Source organism: Typopeltis vanoorti, chromosome 15, assembly GCF_054136105.1.
Source record: "Typopeltis vanoorti isolate ZY-2024b chromosome 15, IOZ_Tvanoo_1.0, whole genome shotgun sequence".
NCBI lineage: Eukaryota > Metazoa > Arthropoda > Arachnida > Uropygi > Thelyphonidae > Typopeltis > Typopeltis vanoorti.
The window spans coordinates 60,469,007-60,491,110 of record NC_143563.1 but is presented as its reverse complement, the minus strand read 5'-3'; the positions used below and the strand labels follow the sequence as shown (position 1 = coordinate 60,491,110).

Below are 22,104 nucleotides of genomic sequence, written 5' to 3'. Positions count from 1 at the left end.
ACTTCAGCATTTCTGGTCGAATATCATCTACTCCTGCTGCCTTTCATATTTCAAGCCTTTGATGGCTTTTTCTACTTCAAGTATGGATATGTATTCCTGACTGCATGCCTGTTCAGCGTTTTTTTACCACTGTGCTGTCATCACTGTTTGTTTCATTTAGCAGTTTTTCCAAGTAATTACTCCATACTTCAAGGATATCTTTTTCTCCTGTTTTCATGTCACCTTTATCATCTCTAATTCCTTTTATAGCACTCATTCCTCCATTCTTAAGCTTCTTCAACAACCTCCAGAATATTTTGCCACCTTCTTGATATTTATTTTCTATATTCTTGCCAAAGTCCTCCCATGACTTTTGTTTAGCTAGTTTTACACAGTGTTTAGCATTCTTGCATTTGTCTCTATATTCACTAAGAGCACAAGCTGACTTATTTGACAGGAACTTTTGGTATGCTTTCTTCTTTTCCTTCACTGCCTCTTTAACTTCCTGTGTCCACCAGGGAGTTCTGATTTTTTTATCCTTACAGACAAACTCACCACATGCCTCTCTGGCAGAATCAATCAATGTTTTCTTCAGAGTTTGCCACTGAATCTCCAAGGTTTGATTCCTGTTCTCAAACTCTTCCATTTTTTCTTCAATAATCTTTGTGTATTTTAGTCTACAGCTCACATCTGAGAGTTGCTCAACTTTTATTCGCTTTAAAACTTTCTTACATGTTATTCTTTTGAATATGAAATTCAATTTTATCCTGCTCAAGACTAAATAGTGATCACTTCCAATTTCAAATCCTCTGTACACTCTGGTGTCCTGCACCAGGGAGAAAACATCACTATCAACAATAACATAGTCAATGAGATTTTTCTTATTCCTTGCCTCTTCTCTCCATGTGAATTTGTGCACGTTTTTATGTTGGAACATGGTGTTAGTAATAACCAGTCCGTGTCCTGAGCAGAAATCCAACAGATATTTGCCATTATTACTAGCTTTGCTCTTTTCTCCAAATTTTCCCAAAATATTTTTGCATGCCTGACAATCATTTCCTACTCTGCTATTTAGATCCCCAACAAGGACCAACTTTTCCTTTTTCATTGTGTCAGTTGCTTTTTCTAAAGCCTCAAAAAATTCCTCCATTTCTACCTTATTAGAACCTTCTATGGGGCCATAGGCACAAATAAGTCTCATTGTTCAGTTCTCCATTGTCATATTTGCCCACATTTCTCTACTTGAGACTGACTGCCATTCAAGAAGATTAGCCTTGTATTTAGTGTTGAATACTATAGAATTCCTTGATTGTCATTGCCTGAATATAACATTTTGTATTTATTGCTCAGAAAGATCTCACCAGTTTTTGTGTTTTTTGTTTCAGTCGCCCCTATTATGTCGATCTGGTACTGATCTAATTCCTCAGCTATCTCCATTTCTTTGCCATTCAGGCTTCTTATGTTTGATAGTACCGATCTTTAACTCTGGTGATGTTGATTTGGGGTTTGTTTTCAGATTTGTTCCAGTAGCTGACTTTTCGCTGTTCGCACTGATTCCCTGGCGAAAACAACGGGGTGCTTTGTTTAACCGGGCGACGTCCCAGCCGGCATGAAATTTTGTCATGTCGTACCATCATTTTTTTTATTTTGGTTTAACCAATAAGAATACACTTTGGTCAGCTAAATCCCAAATTGCCAGCCCATCCTCCTCATTTGTTCAGTATCCAAGTAGATACCCAACAAGGTGCACCACAAGGTGGGGATTGGACATTAGGTCAGAAGCCCTGGTCGGTTCTCTGCATTCCTTTAAAGGCTATGTGGAGGTCTCCTCTCAGTTATACAGCTTTGCTGTCTATTAAGTGATGTTTCTTCCTAGTGGATAGATGCGATCAACACACGTGATATTATACGCATGCTGCACGACTCATACTTATATTCCGAATTTAAATGTTACCAGCTTTACTGTCTTCTCCCTGAAAGAAGCTCATGATATATTTATTGAGCAAAATATATAGAAGTAAAAGTCTAGTCACTACAAAGATTTAGTTTCTGTCAATGTAAACCATGATCTTGAAGGCCAAGTGTCACTTAGGGAAGTGTAGCATCTGTAGAACAATCCTTAATTCAAGTCCACATGTACTGCAGAAAGTGGATGAAATTTGAGATTTGGGAGTGATGGTTGACAGTAGACTGAAGTGTAGAGAGCATACTGCAAGTGTCGCAAAGACCACACATTATAGTATTGCTATGATAAGAAGTACTCTAACATGTAGGGATAAGGAAGTGGTTGTGCCACTGTGTAAAGCACTGGTCAGGCCACACAGGCTATTATACTCAAATTTGGTCATCTGGTTTTCAGTGTCATGTGGAAAGAGACTCCATAGCTCAGGTGGCATAGACAAAGCCATTTTGTCAGAATGACCTGGTTTGATTCCTGTCTATGATGTGACGAACCTTTATTTGGTCTCTTGACTAAAGGTGAGTAAGCCCATCTCATATGGACGTAGAGGGATTTTTCCACCTAGAAACTCAGGTTTATCGTCCTTCAGCACATGTAGCAGAAGAATTATATACTATTGTAAAAAAAAATCTGGCAAGTTCATTCAAACAAGAAGATTCAGTAAAAGTGATCATAAAGATTAAGCAGCTGACAGAATATTCAATACTAAATAAGAAGATAAACTTTTTGAATGGGAGGCAGTTTCAATTAGAATCATATGGTCTCATTTCAAAATGAGAAATTGGAAAAATGCAACAGTCTGTGCCTATGGTCTCAATGAAAATAATGGTAGTGAAGTTCTTTCTTTCAAAATATAATGGTAGTGAAGAAAGACAGAAATTTTTGTATATTATATTACTTCTGAGCCTCCATGGAATTTGAACTCATCATAGAAGGTTAAACACTCAGAGGCTGCAGTAACTGTTGTACCTTACTTTGAAGACATTCAGCAATGGTGCACACTCACCCACTCTGGCAACACATTTCACTCATTCATCACTTCATATGAGAAAAATAAATCTCCTTTTTACTTCCTCCTTACTAAATTCTGACAAATGTTTGAATCATATCACTTCTCTTCCTCTTATCTAACAAACTCTGTAGATTTCCTCAGTCCTTTTTTTTTGGGGGGGGGGGGAATGGTACACAAACGTACAGTGTACTGGCACCTCTATCAAACAGTGACATTTGACACATGGATGCAGTATATTTAGAAATTTCTAATATTCAGCAATTTTTTTGCATGTTTACCTCTTATTCAAATAAGCTTAGTATTTTAATGAAACTTACATTTTTATTATGCCTATATTTTTAAGATATTTGCTACAACTATTTTTAGAATTTTAAATTACTTTCATGTTTGTATTATTGTATTATTAACACATTCATGCCAGGCTGTGTCTCACATAAATTGAGCCTGAAGCAGGACTACTATGTTTTAGTGCTACAATATAATTTTTACTCTGTTTGGTTTGCAACTATGCAGTATGGTGTTCATTCCAATTGTTTCTAATTACACTAAATACTCTAAGTACTCTTATTTTTCACTAGATATGGTATACATCGACTGGATCTATGTGTCGTTTTTAATGCTACCATAAAAATTACTTGTTTTGTTTGTAGAGGGAAACATGTTTCACTGTATAGGGTCATTTTCATTTGAGTACTAAACTAACAATCTATTGGATATGCACTGGACACCAGACAAAATCTGATGTCTGACCTGAAAGTCAAGTACAACGTGAGTCAATTTGTCTCTTCCTATGGGAGAATCATATTAAAAATGAAGATATTAGAAAGGAACTTGACATTGTTAGCATTCAAGAAAGTGAAATCAGACCTAACTTAAGGTGGTATGGTCACTTAAACAGAATGGGAAAGGAAAAATGAGCCAAACAAGTGTTCTTTGCCAGGCTCTCAGGAATAAGACCTAGAGGAAGACCAAGATGTAGGTGGATTGGTACAGTAAAAAGTGTTTTAGAAACACAGATATTGTTAATGTTGTAGTCTTGAGATAACAGATTAATTTGGTGGAAAATTGTTGATTGAAAGTTACTAATGGTATAACTTTTTTATGTAGTATATGGAAATATGACTTCTGCATTACTTCACCCTTGGTTCAAATTAATCACTTCTGGATCTGGCTCCCACTGATGAGACCTCAATAAAGGTTGAGGCCAGTCTAGGTAGTGACTCTTCCCATAATGCATAGCATTATACATGTTTGTAAGAATATGCTTTCCATTATGGGATACTAAGGCAAGTGATGTGAAGTCATTAGCTTCTATATGAGTATGCCCAGTATGGGTTGCCCAGTCCTGAAGTTACTTCAGGTGCAAACTTTGTGTGCTTACACTTGGATAAATGATTAAACCAAGATTATAATTTCTTGGCATCTTTAATTTATCATATTGTCCTGTACACTACCTGAGGGTACACATCAGGAATTTAATAATGTTACTTCATAATGTGAAATGTTTTTTTCTTTCTTAAAGGTGGTAGCTGTTGCTCTCTACTTTTGCCAAAATAGGCAACTTCATTGTTTGCCCATTCCTTAGAAAATTTCATACCTATTTTCTTTCTTTCTTCAAAAGTTCTTTCCATTTGTTTACATAATACACATCCAAACTGAACTGTTACAAGAGTTCTAAGTAACTAAGGCAATGCCTCGGAATGGGTTTTGAGGGTGGGAAAATTGTATCTCAACCATTAAAAATACCTTTTTTTCTTAATTACATATTTTCTTGAATTTAGAGATGCCATATATCCTAATAACTGTCCTGCAGCTAAGTTTCTTATTTTGATAATTTAGCCACTTATACTTTGTGCATAAGTCTTTTTTTTTTTTTTTTTATCTACAGTCCACAACTTGGCTGGTCACTGATTGATGCCCAGAGATTCCTTGCTTTTGGCTGCTAACACCATCTCTTTGACACAGCCAATGTAGCTGTGTCAAACCTACCTCTTAACTCATTTTCTCACTTGTTTTTAATATATTAACACATGAAAGGGGAAAAGAAACTAGTAATCTTTTCATGTTTTTTTTTTTATGGTTCAAGATTTTTTTTTTTTTTGTATTACAAAACCTAGTATAATTTACTTAACACAATCACACATTCCTCAGTGCTAACAATGACAAGTTCTTTCCTAATATTCTCATTTTTAATATGATACACATTGATCCCATACATTGATACTATCTGTTCACTCCACTAATCTTTATCAGAACTTTCATATCTGTTGTCTCCAGTCTTTGCTCAAGTGTTTTATTTTAACTTAGCTCTCAGTTCCATAAGTTAAAATTGGTTTGAACACTGCCTTGTATACAGCTAATTTAGTGTTTTAACTATTCTCTCTCTCATTCCATATCAATTTATTCAGCTGATTTCCTACCATACCAGCTTTGCTTATTCTGTTGTCTATTTTGATATTTAATTTACCATCTTCACTGAAACTTGTGCCTAAATAGCCAAGATGTTTTACTTGTTCTATAGATTCACCATTCAAGATACAGCTGATATTTTAAATGTTTCTGCATATTTTCATTGTCTTTGTCTTTTTTATTGCAGATTTTCATACCAATTTATGACAACAGTTATTCAACTTAGTGAAGGAATCTTGCAGACTTGTACTGGATTTATTCAGAAATACAACATCATCTGCATAAAGTAAAGTGCTAAGATTAACATTGCCAATTTTGATATCAGATATAATACTACTTTCCTTCATAACATGATCCATATAGATAATGAATAACAGCAGAGATGATGTGCACCCTTGTCGCACAGCTGATTTTACATCAAGCCATCTTCCTGTACCTCTTTCAATTCTAATCGCTTTGAAGAGCTTACCTCTTGACACTCATATACCTTTTCCAGATGTATCAAACTTAAATACAAATCCTCATTATATTCCCAAGATTTCTAACTAGTTCCAGTTAGCATCTAGTAGAAGAAGAAGAACAACCCCAACATTAGAAGAACTGAAGATAAGAACCATCAATATAAGAATAATGGAAGGGAAATCAAACTTTCAGAAGAACTGGAAAAGTACCATGTAGACATAACTGGCATTTCTGAGACAGAGAAGATAGATTCCCTAAAATAATACAGAGAAAAATGTAAGAGGGCTAAGCTAAGTGTAAAGGTAACTAAACAAAAGCCTTGGGAAGAAGGTAGAAAATAAATATCAGGAAGGTTGCAAAATGTTCTGGAGGCTTTTGAAAAACTTAGAAATGAAGGAAAGAGTACTGTAAAAAGGAATCAAAGACAATAAAGGTGACATGAAAACTGAAGAAAAGGATATCGTATTGTGCCATTAGGCCTGATATTAGAATTGGAGATGTCAAACTTAGCTCTTTGCTTTATGCAGATGATGTACTAATAAACACATCTAGTGCATGTTTCCAGGATTCTAACTAAACTGAATAACAGCTCTAACATGGCATGAAAATCAAAAGTAAAAAGACCAAAACTATGAGAATAGGCAGAAACCATTGTACACATCAATTGCATTCTGAATAGAAAGTCTATACAACAAGTAAAATGTTTCAGCTATTTAGGCACAGTTTTTAGTGGAAGAGAAGCAAAGCTGGTATGGTGAGTAGCCAGCTGAATAAATTTATATGGAATAAGAGAGAAATTAGCCAAAACACCAAACTAGCAGTACACAAGATGGTATTCAAACCAGTTTTAAGTTATGGATCTGAGAGCTGGATTATAAATAAAGCACTTCATTGATGACTAGAGACCACAGGTATGAGGGTTCTAAGAAAAATGAGGGGAGTGAATAGGTAGCATCAATGGGAGAATGATATTAAAAATGAAGATATTAGAAAGGAACTTGACATTGTTAGCATTCAATTATGTGTAAGCAGAGCTAACTTAAGGTGGTATGACCACTTATAATAAATTTAGTTTAATCCTTTATCCAAGTGTGAGCAAACAAAGTTTGTGCCTGAAAGTATCTTCAGGACTGGGGTAAGGTGGTACAACACCAGCACACTCCTTGCAAAGGTGGAGCAAGCTTACATCACTCCTATCTGTATCTTCCATAATGCAAAACACATCTCCTTGCGGATATGTATGACGTTATGCATTAAGGGAAAGGCCATTATCCAGACTACTTTCCACCTTTATTGAGTTCTCTTCAGTGGGAGCCAGTCCCATAAGTGGAGATACCAGACAGAAGCAATAGCAAGGTCATCTCTACCTATAGGAGTTGCCAAAAGGTGTGCCACCTTTTTTTGATTAAATTACTCTGGATTTAGAGAAAGATGTTGAAAGTTTATTTTTCACTTGGTTAGACTATAATAAATTTAGTTTAATCCTTTATCCAAGTGTGAGCAAACAAAGTTTGCACCTGAAAGTATCTTCAGGACTGAGGTAAGGTGGTACAACACCAGGCAACTCCTTGCAAAGGTGGAGCAAGCTTACATCACTCCTATCCCAGTATCTCCCATAATGCAAAACACATCTCCTTGCGGATATGTATGATGTTATGCACTAATGGAAGGGCCACTACCCAGCCTAGTTTCGACCTTTATTGAGGTCTCTTCAGTTCAGTTTGAAAGAGCCTCTTTCAAACTCCATCAGTTCCCTTCTCTCAGACACAGTTGCACTGACTTGGGAGTATCATATCCCTCCAACTTATACTGGATACAAACGTGACTCATTACATGGCATGATGCACCTTGTTCAATGGGGTGTCTGTGAAAAAAGCAACTTTAGCAAACTTTCTGTTGATAGAAAAACCTTAACTTTCTTTATCAAGAAAGTTAAGTTATGCATAAAAGTTGAAAGAGATAAGTCACAAGAACCTGGGCAGAACACATGTCATAAATATCATGAAGGCAGCAAAATATCCTGTTCTATATAAATTAATCCTTGCTGGAATCTATGTCTTCATTTCTCATTCTATGTAACTGCCTACTATCTGGCCTTGATTATCTGATAAATGTGATCAGAGCAGTCCAAGGAAAAATGAAGTATCTCAAATGGTTCATTAAAAAAAAAAAAACTTCCTGTTTTGCAGCCTGCCTACCTACTCAAAAGCTTGTCTGTTAAAAAGCAAATCACACCAACCAATCCAAATCCACCTTGTGAAAGGGATAAATGCAGTAAACTTTCCTCCTCTTCAAATGGCAGTGAAGTTTTCTACAACCTAACCAAAGCTACTGGGAATGACTTCCACCCTTTCTTCCTTCTTTCTGTTCGCCCTCCCACACATGTTCAAATAATACTAATCATTAAAATGTTTCCATCTAGATGATGATACAACTTAAATATAAAGCTAACTGCCTGGTGTATCATTCTTCTCCTTCAACTCTTGTATAAATGACATTATGCATTGCAAGCCTTTCCTGATCTTTCATCAGAATGACATTCAAAGAATCCTTAATACCTTGGATGCAAATAAGTCTTCTAATCCTGATAATACCTAGGATCAGAAGACTTGGTTCAGTTCAAAATTAACATCCATCCTATATCATCTTTATAATATTTTCATACTCACCTAGAATCTGTCCAAGAGCATGCTTGTCAAAAAATAATAGTAATATTATCTGAGACCTCTAGGGAGTCAAGGACTCATTGTAGGAAGCTAGACATCACTCTTACCAGGTGGCATACATTCTCTTAAGCTTGCTCGCACTACATGCACTCACTACTTCAACAGGCAGACTGTTCCACTCACTCTGTTTTGTGAGAGAAAAATTAACTTTTACCCCTTAATCACTTGCAAACTTAACTTCCATGGATTCTCCCATCTTTCCTCCCCACCTTCCATATAACAAAAAATTCATCAGATGATATTACACCAGAAGTTCATAGGCCTTTATCATATCATTCCCTCTTCCTCTTTACTCTCACTCTATCTTCATAATTTATTATTATCCCAAGACTCAAAGACTCATCTAGGAGGTCGTTTTGTCATGCACACAGCTCATCATACTGCACCTTAAACACACTCAAATTCTCTGCAGACACCACCCTCTCAGGCAAAGAATTCCAATCATTCGCAACAAAACTAGGTCTTTATCATATCACTGCTCTTCCTCTCATCCACTTGACTCTGTAAATTGCATCTTTTCAAACTTTCCTCATATTCAACATTCCAGAGATCAGAAACTACCTTAGTCAGTCATTCACCTCTGGATTCTTTCCAGCATCTCTCTCTGTCCTTTTGAAAACCAGGTGACCAAATTTGTGTACAGTAGTCCATGTGTGGCCTAATCAGAGCCTTATACAATTTAACAAGAATCTCCTTACTTCTACAAGTCATTCTCCTCCACATCATTCCCAGAATTCTTTGTGTTGTCCTCACAATTTCGGCAATGTGTCCCCTAAATTTCAGATCTTTATCCACTATCACCCCAAGATCTCTTATTTCCTCCACCTCCGATATATCCCAACCAAGTGTAAATGCTACATCATATGTTTGTTTCCCAAATTTTATAAACCTTACATTTACAGAGTATAAACCTTAATTTACAGAGTAGAGAAGATTTTATAAATCTTCTCTACTCTGTAAATTAAGGTTCATAGTTTGTCCTATGCTCTTCATAGATCTTCAAACTACTCTTCATAGTTTGTCCTAGCTTTACATCATCTGCAAACAACTGAATATTCTCATCCAAATCTTCGCCATATCATTAACATAGAGGTTAAACAGCAATGGCCCTAAAACATACCCCTGGGGTACGCCACTAGTGACTTTCCTCTTCCGGGGTATTGCTCCCCCCCCCCCCCCAATACACAACTTGCTGATACCTATCAGATAGCCAGTCTTCGATCCAATGCACTAATCTAATATCCAACCTCATTCGCTCTAGTTTGACTATCAACTTATAATGTGATACTCTATCAAATGACTTTGCAAAATCTAAGTATACTACTGTGTATCCCTTTCCTCTGTCCAAGAAAGCCGTCACCTTATTGCAATAAGTAAGTAGATTACTAAAATATGATCTCCCTTTAACATATCCATGCTGTCCATCAAAGTTAATATCATTGTTATCAGCCAATTCTGAATCCCAGTTCTTACCAGTTTCTCCAGCAACTTAACCACACCTGACACACAGATAGGCCTATAATTTGATGCTTGAGTTCTATCACCTCCATTATGAAGGCGAAAGAAGGCCCTTCTTCCACTCCTTTGGAACTCGACTTATATTAAAAAAATATGTCAAGGCAGATACCAACTTCCTGGTACATTCTCTTAAAATATGTGGTGATATATTATCAAGTTCCACAGCCTTATTAACATAGAGTTTGCTGAATTTCCCATATACCTCTTGCTCCCTCACAGTCATTCTCTCCTCCTCATCATCAACTGCTCTCAAACTCTCCATAATTTCAAATTCACAAGAATGAAAGTCCTTTATGAACTGCTCATTAATCATCTCCACTATATCTTCTGCAGCAGTTGTCCTTATACCATTTTCTCCAATCAGTGTCATCCTTCCATTTTTTTTTTTTTTTTTTTTTTTTTTTTTTTGCTGGTTACATATCGAAAGAACTCCCCAGGATTTTTTTTGGCTTCATTATCTAACTGCTGCTCATACTGAACTTTTGCTACCCTTACCAACCAAGTCACCCTCCTTGTCTGGTCTTTGTAGACCTCATGGAATTGGTTATTACCACTTCTCTTATGCTGCCTCCATAATGCCTTTTTCCTCTGTATCACATGCTTAATCTCTTCATTCATCCATTTCACACCTACCTTATTTAACCTTCTGACCCTTGGAATACATTTAGACATTGCTTCTACTAGATAGTTCTTGAATTCCCCCAATCTGCATTGTTCTCTTTTCCAGCTAACTCCTCGTTACATTCTACACCTGCAAGCTGTTTCCTGAGCTCCTCATAATCACCAGCCTTGTAGTTCCACATATACCCTTTTCTCACAGAAGTTCTCATACTGCTGGCAACCACCCAGGTAATCACTTCATGGTCACTCTCACCAACTGGAGGGTGATTTAACACCTCATTTATAATTACATCCTTTGATGAGATGACAAATCCAAGATCCTCAATCCTCGTGTGCCCTATGTTACATACTGTCTGAGGTAGTTATCCCTGAAAAACTCAAGAAACTCATTTTCTTTACTTCCACTTTCTATCTCATCATCCCAGTCTATATTGTTATAATTAAAATCACCCATAATGATCACCCTTTTTTATTTGCTTGGCTAATTTGATTAAACATTTCATAGTCACTACCATCCACATTACCAGGTCTATAACAACATCTGACTATGTATTTCATTCTATTCACCTTTATCTCTCACACCATACTGCCTCAAAACTACTACTACCACTATTTCCCATTTTATCTTTACTTTGTATGGACATAACCCTTTCTCTATCATCAGTAGCGCTCCCCTCCCGTTTTACCCTAACAAAACACATCATACCCTTTCCATCTCTATTCCTGTCAGGATGTCGTCCTCATCCAACCATGTCTCACTTATTCCAACAATTTTTGGGTGAACAGACTCAATTGATGCAACCATTTCATTTGCCTTGCTTTGTTTCTTACACTTCTATCATTTGTATACAAACACAGCAGCTTATTCCTGGATCTATAGCTACCACTGATACCACTTAATTGATGTGACCTCTCCATGTTTAACTTGAGCCATTTCTTTTTCTCCTTATTCATCTTAGAACCTTTTTCAAATGCAACTATTTTCCCTTGATCCCAGGTCATTCCCCTTCCCTTTTTGTCTACACATGTATTCACATCCTATTGGAGCATCTACCTTTCTTACACTGTTCCTCTGTCCACCCCAAACCTCCCTGTTTCCTGTCTGTCTTGCACATCTGTTCTCTTATTGTCTATACTCATGGCGCTTACTTCTTCATTCATAACCACCTCTTCAGTCTCTCCTGTTTTACTCTCCCGTTCTTCCGCATCAGTTTTCACTTGATCAGATTCATTCTCTGCACTCACTTCTCTACTTTCCAGCAGCAGTCTCTCTCTAAGCAACACACACCAAAACCATTCAAATGCAGTCCATCACTCCTATACAGTTCACTTCATCCTTCAAACTCATTCCCAACATTAACAAACTGCACTCCTTTCCAGTAGCGGCCTGTGAAGTTTTAAGTGGGGGTGCTGCCTATACAAAATAATTTTAAAAAAATTATTTTTTCCTTATCAGTAACTAATTTATTAATAAATAAATCTACAGATTTATTTATTAATAAATTGGTTAGTAATTAGGAAAAAATAATTTTTTTAAAATTATTTTGTATAGGCAGCACCCCCCACTTAAAACTTTATGGGCCACCACTGCTCCTTTCTTGTAACACATTTCCTCTAACATATCATTCATAATTCTTGCTCTCCACCTCATTTTACCCATCATACCTGGGCAACATGCTTATTACCTTTCCTATCACACTATTTTCTTTTATCCATCTCAACAACCTCCTGATATCCAATCTGACATGTTCTTTGTTTGCAGTCAAGTCATTTGTACCTATTACAACTACCAACTCTTGCTCACTTACATATCCAATGCCTCAATTACTCGACTCATTCTACCTCCAGTAAAACAAACTGTGCGTTCTCTTGTCCAGCACACCTTTAATAATTGAATCGCCATACACCACCACTTGCTGGTCTTTTGTTACCTCTTTTATACCAATATTATTCGCTTTCATCATTTTCACTCTTCCATACATATCTCGAATTCTCTTATCTTCATTCCACATCCATTTCATCTCTTGCCTTATCTTAACCAACTCAACTTTCGAATCTTGCACCACATTTTCGCTCTCATTGATCCTTTCGAATTTTAGATCTTTCAAATCTTGCATCACATTTTCGCTTTCATTCATCCTTTCGAATTTTAGACTTTTCGAATCTTGCGTCACATTTTCACTCCCATTCATTCTCTCAATTTTGTTACCAGCCATAAATGCTTATTTGCAGCCAATGCCACTCACCACCTTATCTTTAACTGCACTTTGTTTTTTAACTTCTGCCACATTCACATCACTTTCGTCTTTCTTACCATCAATTGTTAAGTTTCTCATATCGCTCGTTCTCTTTTTCAAAACTTTAACATTTTTTACACTATTCTTTTCTATCAGATGAGCATTCTCACTACTAACACTTTCAGTTATTAACATATTAGCACTCATCAAGTCCTCATTTAGCTCACACTTTGCACACACCCTCCTTTCATCTGTCTTAAGTATTCACAATTTCTCTATATAATCAAATGAGTACATATAGCACACCTCACATTTCATGAAATGACTGAAATTGAAATTAAATTCCTGCATGGACAAAGCTGTTGCCATCTTTCCTTCGCTGGTTACTATACTAAGCTCTAATTTCAACAAATTCATAAATAAACTTAAACAAAAAATCCACACACTAATAACACTGCAATCGTCCCAACCTTTACAGTAATGCTTACTCATGAACACACACTTTTATACTATTAGTTATTTCAAAAAACTTATCTGAAACAGGAACTTTCTTTACACACTGCCAATTCTCTCATAATCCTGATAAAACCTTTGTAATGTTTCTTTCCATCCTTTTCACACCTGCTTTATCATCTTCAAAACCCAGATGACCCAATATGTGTGCACAGGTGCAGTCATATGAAGGCCATTTAAACAGGCAAAATGACTTTCTTATCCTTATATGTCAGTGTTTGTTTCAACATCACAATTATCCTCTGAGTTGTATTTGCAAAATCTTGCTATGTGACCTTTGAACTAATATAATATGTCACTGGAAATCTCATCATACTAAAGTGCTTAACTTTATTCTCATTAACATTGAATTGATAACCATTATCATTTGTCCACATTTCCATTGTTGGATCCTACTTCTTGTCAATCTATACTTTGGATCCGACATTTAGTTATTACGATGTTCTTAACCTAAAAAATAGTTGCTAGTTGATTTCTAATACAAATATAGAGAAAATTTATATTTATAGACTGCGCCACTCTATATCTGAATTAGTTCAAGAATTGAAGATAAATCAACCCTCAACTATTTCTCCTTAATATATATACTGGCTGAGTATATTTAACTAACTTAATTCACCCGCTTTGGTTCGAATATTTTATGAATGGTGCAGTAAAAGAGATTCAGGCAAAATGCAACTTTTGATTAACAAAAACAAGCATTTAATTTTATAATCACAAATTATACACTTAAGTTCAAATCACTAAACAAGTTATTATAAACACTTCATCCTTTCTGATAATAAAGTCATGCAAACTCAGACAATGGTAATTCTGTTATCTGTAATACAGTCTTCTCACAGTTCCTTTTTTAGCTATTTAATAAAGTTCCTTAATGATCATTCACATCAATATCTCATAGTTCTTTAAGTTTTAAATACAATAAAAATTGCAGTAATACCTCTTCACAAGCAAATGCTTATAAATTTACACTTTAGCTAATTTTCACAATAGTTACTGTTAACATAACGAAATTCTAGGATGAAACTCACACACTTCTCTGTATAGGAATATTAATGTTTGGAATAATCTTACTGATAATCTTTTATCTTCATCAACTTATACACAAACACTTTTAATAACTGTAAACACTTAAACAGTATACGGCACTCATTAAATAAATCTTCTAAGCAATAACTGAATTAATCATCAGTCACTACACACATAAACAAACGTTCTTGCATGTAGTACCACTGATCGCTCATGAATTAAGGCAATACACAATAATTCCTTAACTTGAGGTTTTATATGCACAGCTGTTCACTCTTCCAGCATTTAATTCTTTAGACACTACAATTCCAAACACAACTATCGGTAAACTTCAATTTTACAGCCCCTACTTTTCTCTAATAACTCTGTGCTTTGCTTCAAGGTTCCATATGTCCTTGAAAGGTCGGCCCTGAAATTGAATCTCAACTCAAATATCGCTAGTCTATTTAGTATTCACTCAGCCGTCTTCCGTAGCTATAATTGTTATTCTACAACTTATTAGCTAACCGCCTCTTGACTAGTAGACTTTATTTAGCTGCTTGAGTGACTTGCCAACTCGCTATTATTGCACTGTGATTCCCGAATGCGCCGATTCGAACCTAATGCCAATCCTCTCCTTTCTCTCTCTAATCTATCTCTTTAATTCATAATTTCAGCGTTCATCGCTTGTATATCTGTTCTTCCCACCTAAATTATTCTCGTGATTTCTTTCTAAAACTCTTTTCAATAAACCTTCTCCTCATGTGGTGTTCCAAAAACGTGCTCGCTCACTTACATACGTTTCCATGACAACCAAACAAAATATAATAAAATTGAGCTATTGCATAACGTTAAACTTCTACCAACAGGAATAAATAGAGAATATTTACATTTCAATTAAGCGCAGTTAAATTATCAAATACAAGTTCTTATAATATTAATATAGTAATAAATAAAATAGCTTAATAATATTTAATACAGTATTTTCATTATTAATACATATATCTTTGATTAAATAATTAAATATTAAATAAAGTTAAAGATAGTTATATGAATATTAAATTATATAAATAAGTTATTTACATTAAATAATGTTTACAAGTCTAGCCTTTGTGATGGAAGATCATCTTGGATTCTGAAGCAAATAATAATTACTTAAATCTCTGTATAATCAGAATCCAACACCATCTTATTCAAATCATTCTTATAACTGCTGGATATCACTTGTATCCCTGATCGCTCTGTCTATGTTCGCATTGTCAGCAGACAGTTGAACATCTCCTTCCAGTTACTTTCCAATATCATTAATGTATAGATTGAGAAATAATGGTCCAAGGACTGATCCCTGAAGTATACCACTGGTCATCTTAAATCTGGCAGATTCACACACACACACACTGTATATCACTATCTGATATCTCTTCATCAGCCACCCTTTTATCCAAGTCAAGAGTTTATATTCCATTCCCATATTCTCCAGTTTATGCAACAGCCTTTTTCGTGTGGTATTTTATCTAATACCTTAGCAAAGTCCAACAGTATCATAATGTATCCTTCCCTTTATCCAATTCAACTGTGAATCTGCCAGATTTAAGAGGACCAATGGTATACTTCAGGGATCAGTCCTTGGACCATTTTTTGTCAGTCCAATTCCCCATTCTAATATTTTTCCATATCACTCAACTTGATAATGCTGACCATTCAAGATTATCCTCATATTTAGCATTGAATACTATAGGTACCGACTCTTTTCCCTGATCATTATTTCCTGAATATAACATCATACATTTGTTTCTTAGAAGAATCTCACCTGTTTTTATCTTCTTTGTTTTGGCAACACTTTTTTTTTTTTTTGGATCTGGTAGTTATTCTCTTTTCTGCTAGTTGCATTTCTTCTCTGGTGATGCTTCTTATCTCGATGGTGCTAGTCTTGAACTCTGCTAATGTTGAGTTGGAATTTGTTCCAGTAGCAACCTTTTGCTGTTTGTCCTGATAAAATATGATTAATAACTGCTAAAACATGGCCTCTGTTTATTAAACCAATTCTGCTCCTTTCAGAGTATAAGCTGGCTATCAATTCATTTCTGTATGCAAGTTCTAACCAACTTCTCTAAAATTCTCACCACCACTCCAGAGACACTGGTTTCTGCACCACCCCAACTCAGCTGTCACACATTTTTTCCATTCCTGTGGTACTTTCCTGAGCTGAGACATAAAAACATGTCAAGGAAGGACCTAGTCAATTCAGCTTAGCATTCCTTTAGCATATGTGCTGATCTGTTCCCATTGCTGAATTCTTATCTAGGTTATTCACAGCTCTTCAGCCTTATTCTCAAGCACCTCTTCATCCAATGTACCAGAAATGTTCCCCAAACATTTATGGTAATCATTTCTTGCTTTGACTCCTCTGAAAATCCAACAAGAATAACGTTTTCCTTTTCTTTGTATATCAAATGCCTTCTAGTAGTAGAACTTTCTGTGGGATCAACAGTTACAAATAAGTCTCATTGTCAGTCCAATTCCCCATTCTAATATTTTCCCATATCACTCAACTTGATAATGCTGACCATTCAAAATTATCTTCATATTTAGCATTGAATACTGTAAGAACTGACTTTTTTCCCTGATCATTATTTCCTGAATATAACATCATACATTTGTTTCTTAGAAGAATCTCACCTGTTTTTATCTTCTTTTTTTGGCAGCACTTTTTTTTTTTTTTTTGATCTGGTAGTTGTTCACTTCTTCTGTAGTTCCATTTCTTTTCTGGTGATGCTTCTTATCTCAATGGTGCTAGTCTTGAACTCCGCTAATGTTGAGTTGTAATTTGTTCCAGTAGCAACTTTTTGCTGTTTGTCCTGATTCCCTGACATTAACAGTGAAGGTCATATTTAACCAGATGACTCCTTAGTCAACATGAAATTTTGTCATGTTGTTCCATCATTTGGATTTTGGCTTAAACTACTAAGAATGCAGTTTGGTATGCTAAGTCTGAAATTGCCAGCTCATTCTCGTTCATTATTGAGGTAGATGCCTACTAATAGGGATGCATCATGAGAAAGTGGGGATTAGACATTGGATCAGAAGATCTGGTCTGTTCTCTGCATTCCTTAAAAGTCTATGTGGCAGTCTCCTCTCAGTTATTTTGGTTTGCTTTATTTTTATGTTTTACATAAGTTTGAATTTCTGCTCTAGAGACCAAATGTGGGATTTTTTCAAGCTTTTATTCCTCCAATAAGCAGTTTGGTGGTCTTATACTAGGCAGTGGAATAAGACCACTTTCAAATTTCTTATTTGCAGTGTTGAAATTCACAGCTTAACAGACAATCATAATTATTTTACATAAGCTAGACAAATGCTGTACTATTCTGAAATTTTAAAGTGATTTAAAATTCATATTTTAATTTGAAAGCAATTAGAAGGATGAGAAGGTCCAGATAGTTAATAATTTTCCCACGTATACCATATGGTATCATGATTAAAAAATATGATGTCGATGGATTTCTTTTAAAGTGAGTTTACTTTCATATGTTTCTTTAATTTTATGATTTCATAGACTAATTTTTTGTATATATTTTTTTTAGATTTCCCATTATTATAAAGCAATGGCAGGTGGTGAATATCTTGGATTTAATAATGCAACGTGAGTAAAGAAATGGCACATTTATAAATGGTATATTTTATTTGCGATTTCATTAAATAATAATACAAAGCACATTTGTCGCATTGGCATTTATTATAGCCTTCTGTAAAATTGGTTATTTCATTTATTTAATCAGCTTTCTCTCAGAAAGGGAAGCAGCAGACAGAAATTATGCAATTGGCTTTTACATGAAGGAGAATAAGTGTTATCCTGAAAAGGCCAATCTTCGAGATGTCATGGATTTTTACTTTCAGGTTTGTATGATGAAATTTTAGAATATACAGCTTTTAAATACCTGAGGCATAATAAGATGAACTTTTTTTGGGGAAGAAAAAAGTTTCAGAACAAAAAAAAAAAAAAAAAAAAAAAAAACCTTAATGTCAACAAAAATATACACCTTAAACAGAAAAGCTAAGTACTATGTATTGTGCATGCACGTATGACTTTTTTTTACAGTGACTACTACTACAGTTTATTGTAGAAAGTTAAACTGTTGTTATTTACTTTTTTTTCCCTAATCCAAATGGCTTGTGCACAGCCTTGTTTTTTTCACGTAAATCAGCTAGTTGTAATGTATTTGATTCACCTGAATCTGGAAAGGCAGTTATTTTTTAGCAGTTTAAGATGCATGTAAGCAGTGTTTTTTTGGGGGGACAATACACAACATTACTCTGTACTGGGGGTGGGGGGGGGGGGGGGTGGGGGGGGGGGGGGGTGGGGGGGGGGGGGGGTGGGGGGGGGGGGGGGTGGGGGGGGGGGGGGGTGGGGGGGGGGGGGGGTGGGGGGGGGGGGGGGTGGGGGGGGGGGGGGGTGGGGGGGGGGGGGGGTGGGGGGGGGGGGGGGTGGGGGGGGGGGGGGGTGGGGGGGGGGGGGGGTGGGGGGGGGGGGGGGTGGGGGGGGGGGGGGGTGGGGGGGGGGGGGGGTGGGGGGGGGGGGGGGTGGGGGGGGGGGGGGGTGGGGGGGGGGGGGGGTGGGGGGGGGGGGGGGTGGGGGGGGGGGGGGGTGGGGGGGGGGGGGGGTGGGGGGGGGGGGGGGTGGGGGGGGGGGGGGGTGGGGGGGGGGGGGGGTGGGGGGGGGGGGGGGTGGGGGGGGGGGGGGGTGGGGGGGGGGGGGGGTGGGGGGGGGGGGGGGTGGGGGGGGGGGGGGGTGGGGGGGGGGGGGGGTGGGGGGGGGGGGGAATTCCAACAGACCAAGTAGCACAACAACACCGACTGCTGTGCGCAGACTTTAAAATAAGATAGAAGATAATAACTTCTGGATGCCTTGAGATGAAGACAATTAAGTGGTTTCGCTTAAAAGAGGAGAGTGTGAGGAATCGTTTTAGGGAGAAGGTGTTAGAGAGGATTTCGGATGGACTGGAAAGTGTACAAGATGGTGGAAACATAATTCAAAAGTAATCCTGAGCTGTGCAATCGAGGTGCTTGGTGAGACATCTGGAAAGATTAGAGAGCAGAAGGAGGGTTGGTGATGGAATAATGATGTACAAGTGGCAGTGACAGCTAAGAGGAAGGCAAAGCAGAAGTGGGATGAGTCAAGAGTGGAAGAGGACAGAGAGGTGTACAAAGAGAGAAAGCAAGAAGCCAAGAGAGTTGTGGCACAGGCGAAGGCCATGGCATATCAAGATCTGTATGATCAATTAGAAACAAAGGAAGGACAGAGAAAAATTTACCAACTAGCGAAATGTAGAAATAAAGCAGCAAAGGACATCTTACATGTGAGGCAGATCAAAGATGCTGAAGAAGAGTATTATGGAGGGATGTGGACATAAGAAACAGATGGAAAATATACTTTGAGGGACTTTTGAATGAGGAAAATGCAAGGACTCACAGAGGAGATGGGCAGACTTCTGAGGGGATGGTGCAGAACATCAGTAGAGTGGAAGTGACGGAGGCCATGAAGAGGATGAGGAATGGAAAATCGGTGGGCCCCGACAGAATTACAGTGGAGGCATGGAAGGCACTGGGGGAAGAGGGAATTGACCTGCTATGGGACCTGTTCATGAAAGTTTGCCAACAGGAAAATATACCCAAGGAATGGAGGGAGAGTACTCTTGTCCCCATCTACAAGGGTAAGGGGATGCACAAGACTGTAAAAATTACAGAGGAATAAAGTTGATGTCCCCCACAATGAAGATCCTAGAAAGGGTTCTTGATGGTAGATTGAGGAAGGAGGTGGAGATTGCAAAGGAACAATTTGGCTTCATGCCTGGTAGATCAACAACAGATGCTATCTTTGGTTACGGCAGATGATGGAAAAATATTGAGAGAAACAAAGGGAGCTACATCTGGTATTTATTGATCTGAAGAAAGCATACGATAGAGTGCCAAGGCAAGAAGTCTGGAGGTGTCTGAGGGAGAAGAAGGTGCCGGAGAAATATGTCAGGTTGGTGCGGGAAATGTACAGAAATGTGAAGACAAGTGTTCGGACCTGTTTGGGACAGACAGAAAGTTTTCAAGTAACAGTTGGCTTGCATCGAGGGTCAGCATTAAGTCCGTTTATGTTTAATATTGTGATGGAGGTGGTAACAGAGGACGTGAGAGAAGATGCGCCTTGGACAATGTTGTATGCAGATGACATCTTGCTGTGTGTAGATTCAAGAGAAGAAGCGGGAACTAAACTGGAAAGATGGAGAAAAGTACTGGAAGAGAGAGGTATGAGACTGAGCAATTAGTAAGACAGAGTATATGTGTTGCGCACTGGGTGGTGGCGGCCAGGAGACAGATCTGGAGCTGGAAGGAAATGTCATCAGGAAGGTGAGAGACTTTAGATACTTAGGTTCAACAGTGGAAGAAGATGGAGGAGCTGAGAAGGAAGTGGGATGCAGGATACAAGTGGGTTGGAGGAACTGGAGGGAGATGGCTGGAGTGTTATGCGATAAGAGGGTGCCGATCAATCTGAAAGGCAAAATTTATAGGACATGCTATAGAAACTGTGGCTCTGAGGAAAAATAACATCAGCAGGATGGAAGTAGCAGAGATGAGAATGCTTAGGTAGATGTGCAGTGTGACCAGAAAGGATCGTCTGAGAAATGACTATGTCAGGGGAACAGTGAAAGTTACGAACTTAGGAGCGAAAATACAGGAGGCAAGGTTCAGATGGTTTGGTCATGTGATGAGGAGGGAGGACGAATATGTGGGAAGAAGGGTCATGCAAAGAGATGTGAAAGGAAGGCGGAAGCATGGGCGGCCAAAGAAGAAATGGAGGGAGCTGGTAGAAGAGGACTTGAAGATGAAGAGCTTGGATGTGGTGACAGCACAAGACAGGAAGGTGTGGAGGAGACTCCACACCTTCCTGTGACCCCACTTAAGTGGGAGAAGCTGCAGAAGAAGAAGAAGATAAATAAATATAAAAATTCATGCATGAGAGGGTTAAGCCATTCTATTTCTATTTCTTCATTTCATTTTATCTAAATAATGCTTAATTCTTTGTTCACATAGCAATTGTATATTTGTGTCATTTGATAACCTAGTTTGGGGGTGCTTAAGGGTCAAAGCTGTATAACTGAGAAGAGACCTTCACATAGCCTTTAAAGGAATGCGGAGAACCGACCAGGGCTTCTGACCTAATGTCCAATCCTCACCTTCTCGTGGTGCACCCTGTTGGTTATCTACTTGGATACTGAACGGACGAGGATGGGCTGGCAATTTGGGATTTAGCCGACCAAATTGTATTCTTATTGGTTAAACCAAAATATAGAATGATGGTACAACATGACAAAATTTCATGCCGGCTGGGGCGTAGCCCGGTTAAACAAGGCCCCCGTTGTTTTCGCCAGGGAACCAGGGCGAACAGCGAAAAGTCAGCTACTGGATCAAATCTAAAAATAAACCCCAACTCAACATCACCAGATTTAAAGATTGGTACTATCAATGTAAGAAGCCTGAATGGCAAAGAAATGGAGCTAGCTGAGGAATAAGATAAGTACCGAGATCGACATAATAGGGGTGACTGAAACAAAAAAGACCAAAACTGGTGAGATCTTTCTGAGCAATAAATACAAAATGTTATATTCAGGC

General features: G+C 37.7%; 1 protein-coding gene across 1 annotated transcript in view; it reads left to right on the top strand.

The window, feature by feature from the left end:
* The window catches only part of LOC150098795 (glutaminase liver isoform, mitochondrial-like), a 270,677-nt gene that overhangs the window by 146,829 nt on the left and 101,744 nt on the right, over positions 1-22,104 (top strand). Inside the window, exons 9-10 of the mRNA XM_090405753.1 lie at positions 18,030-18,088; positions 18,225-18,342. Coding sequence (XP_090261879.1) covers positions 18,030-18,088; positions 18,225-18,342 — 177 coding nt within the window. The remainder of the gene's footprint in view (positions 1-18,029; positions 18,089-18,224; positions 18,343-22,104) is intronic.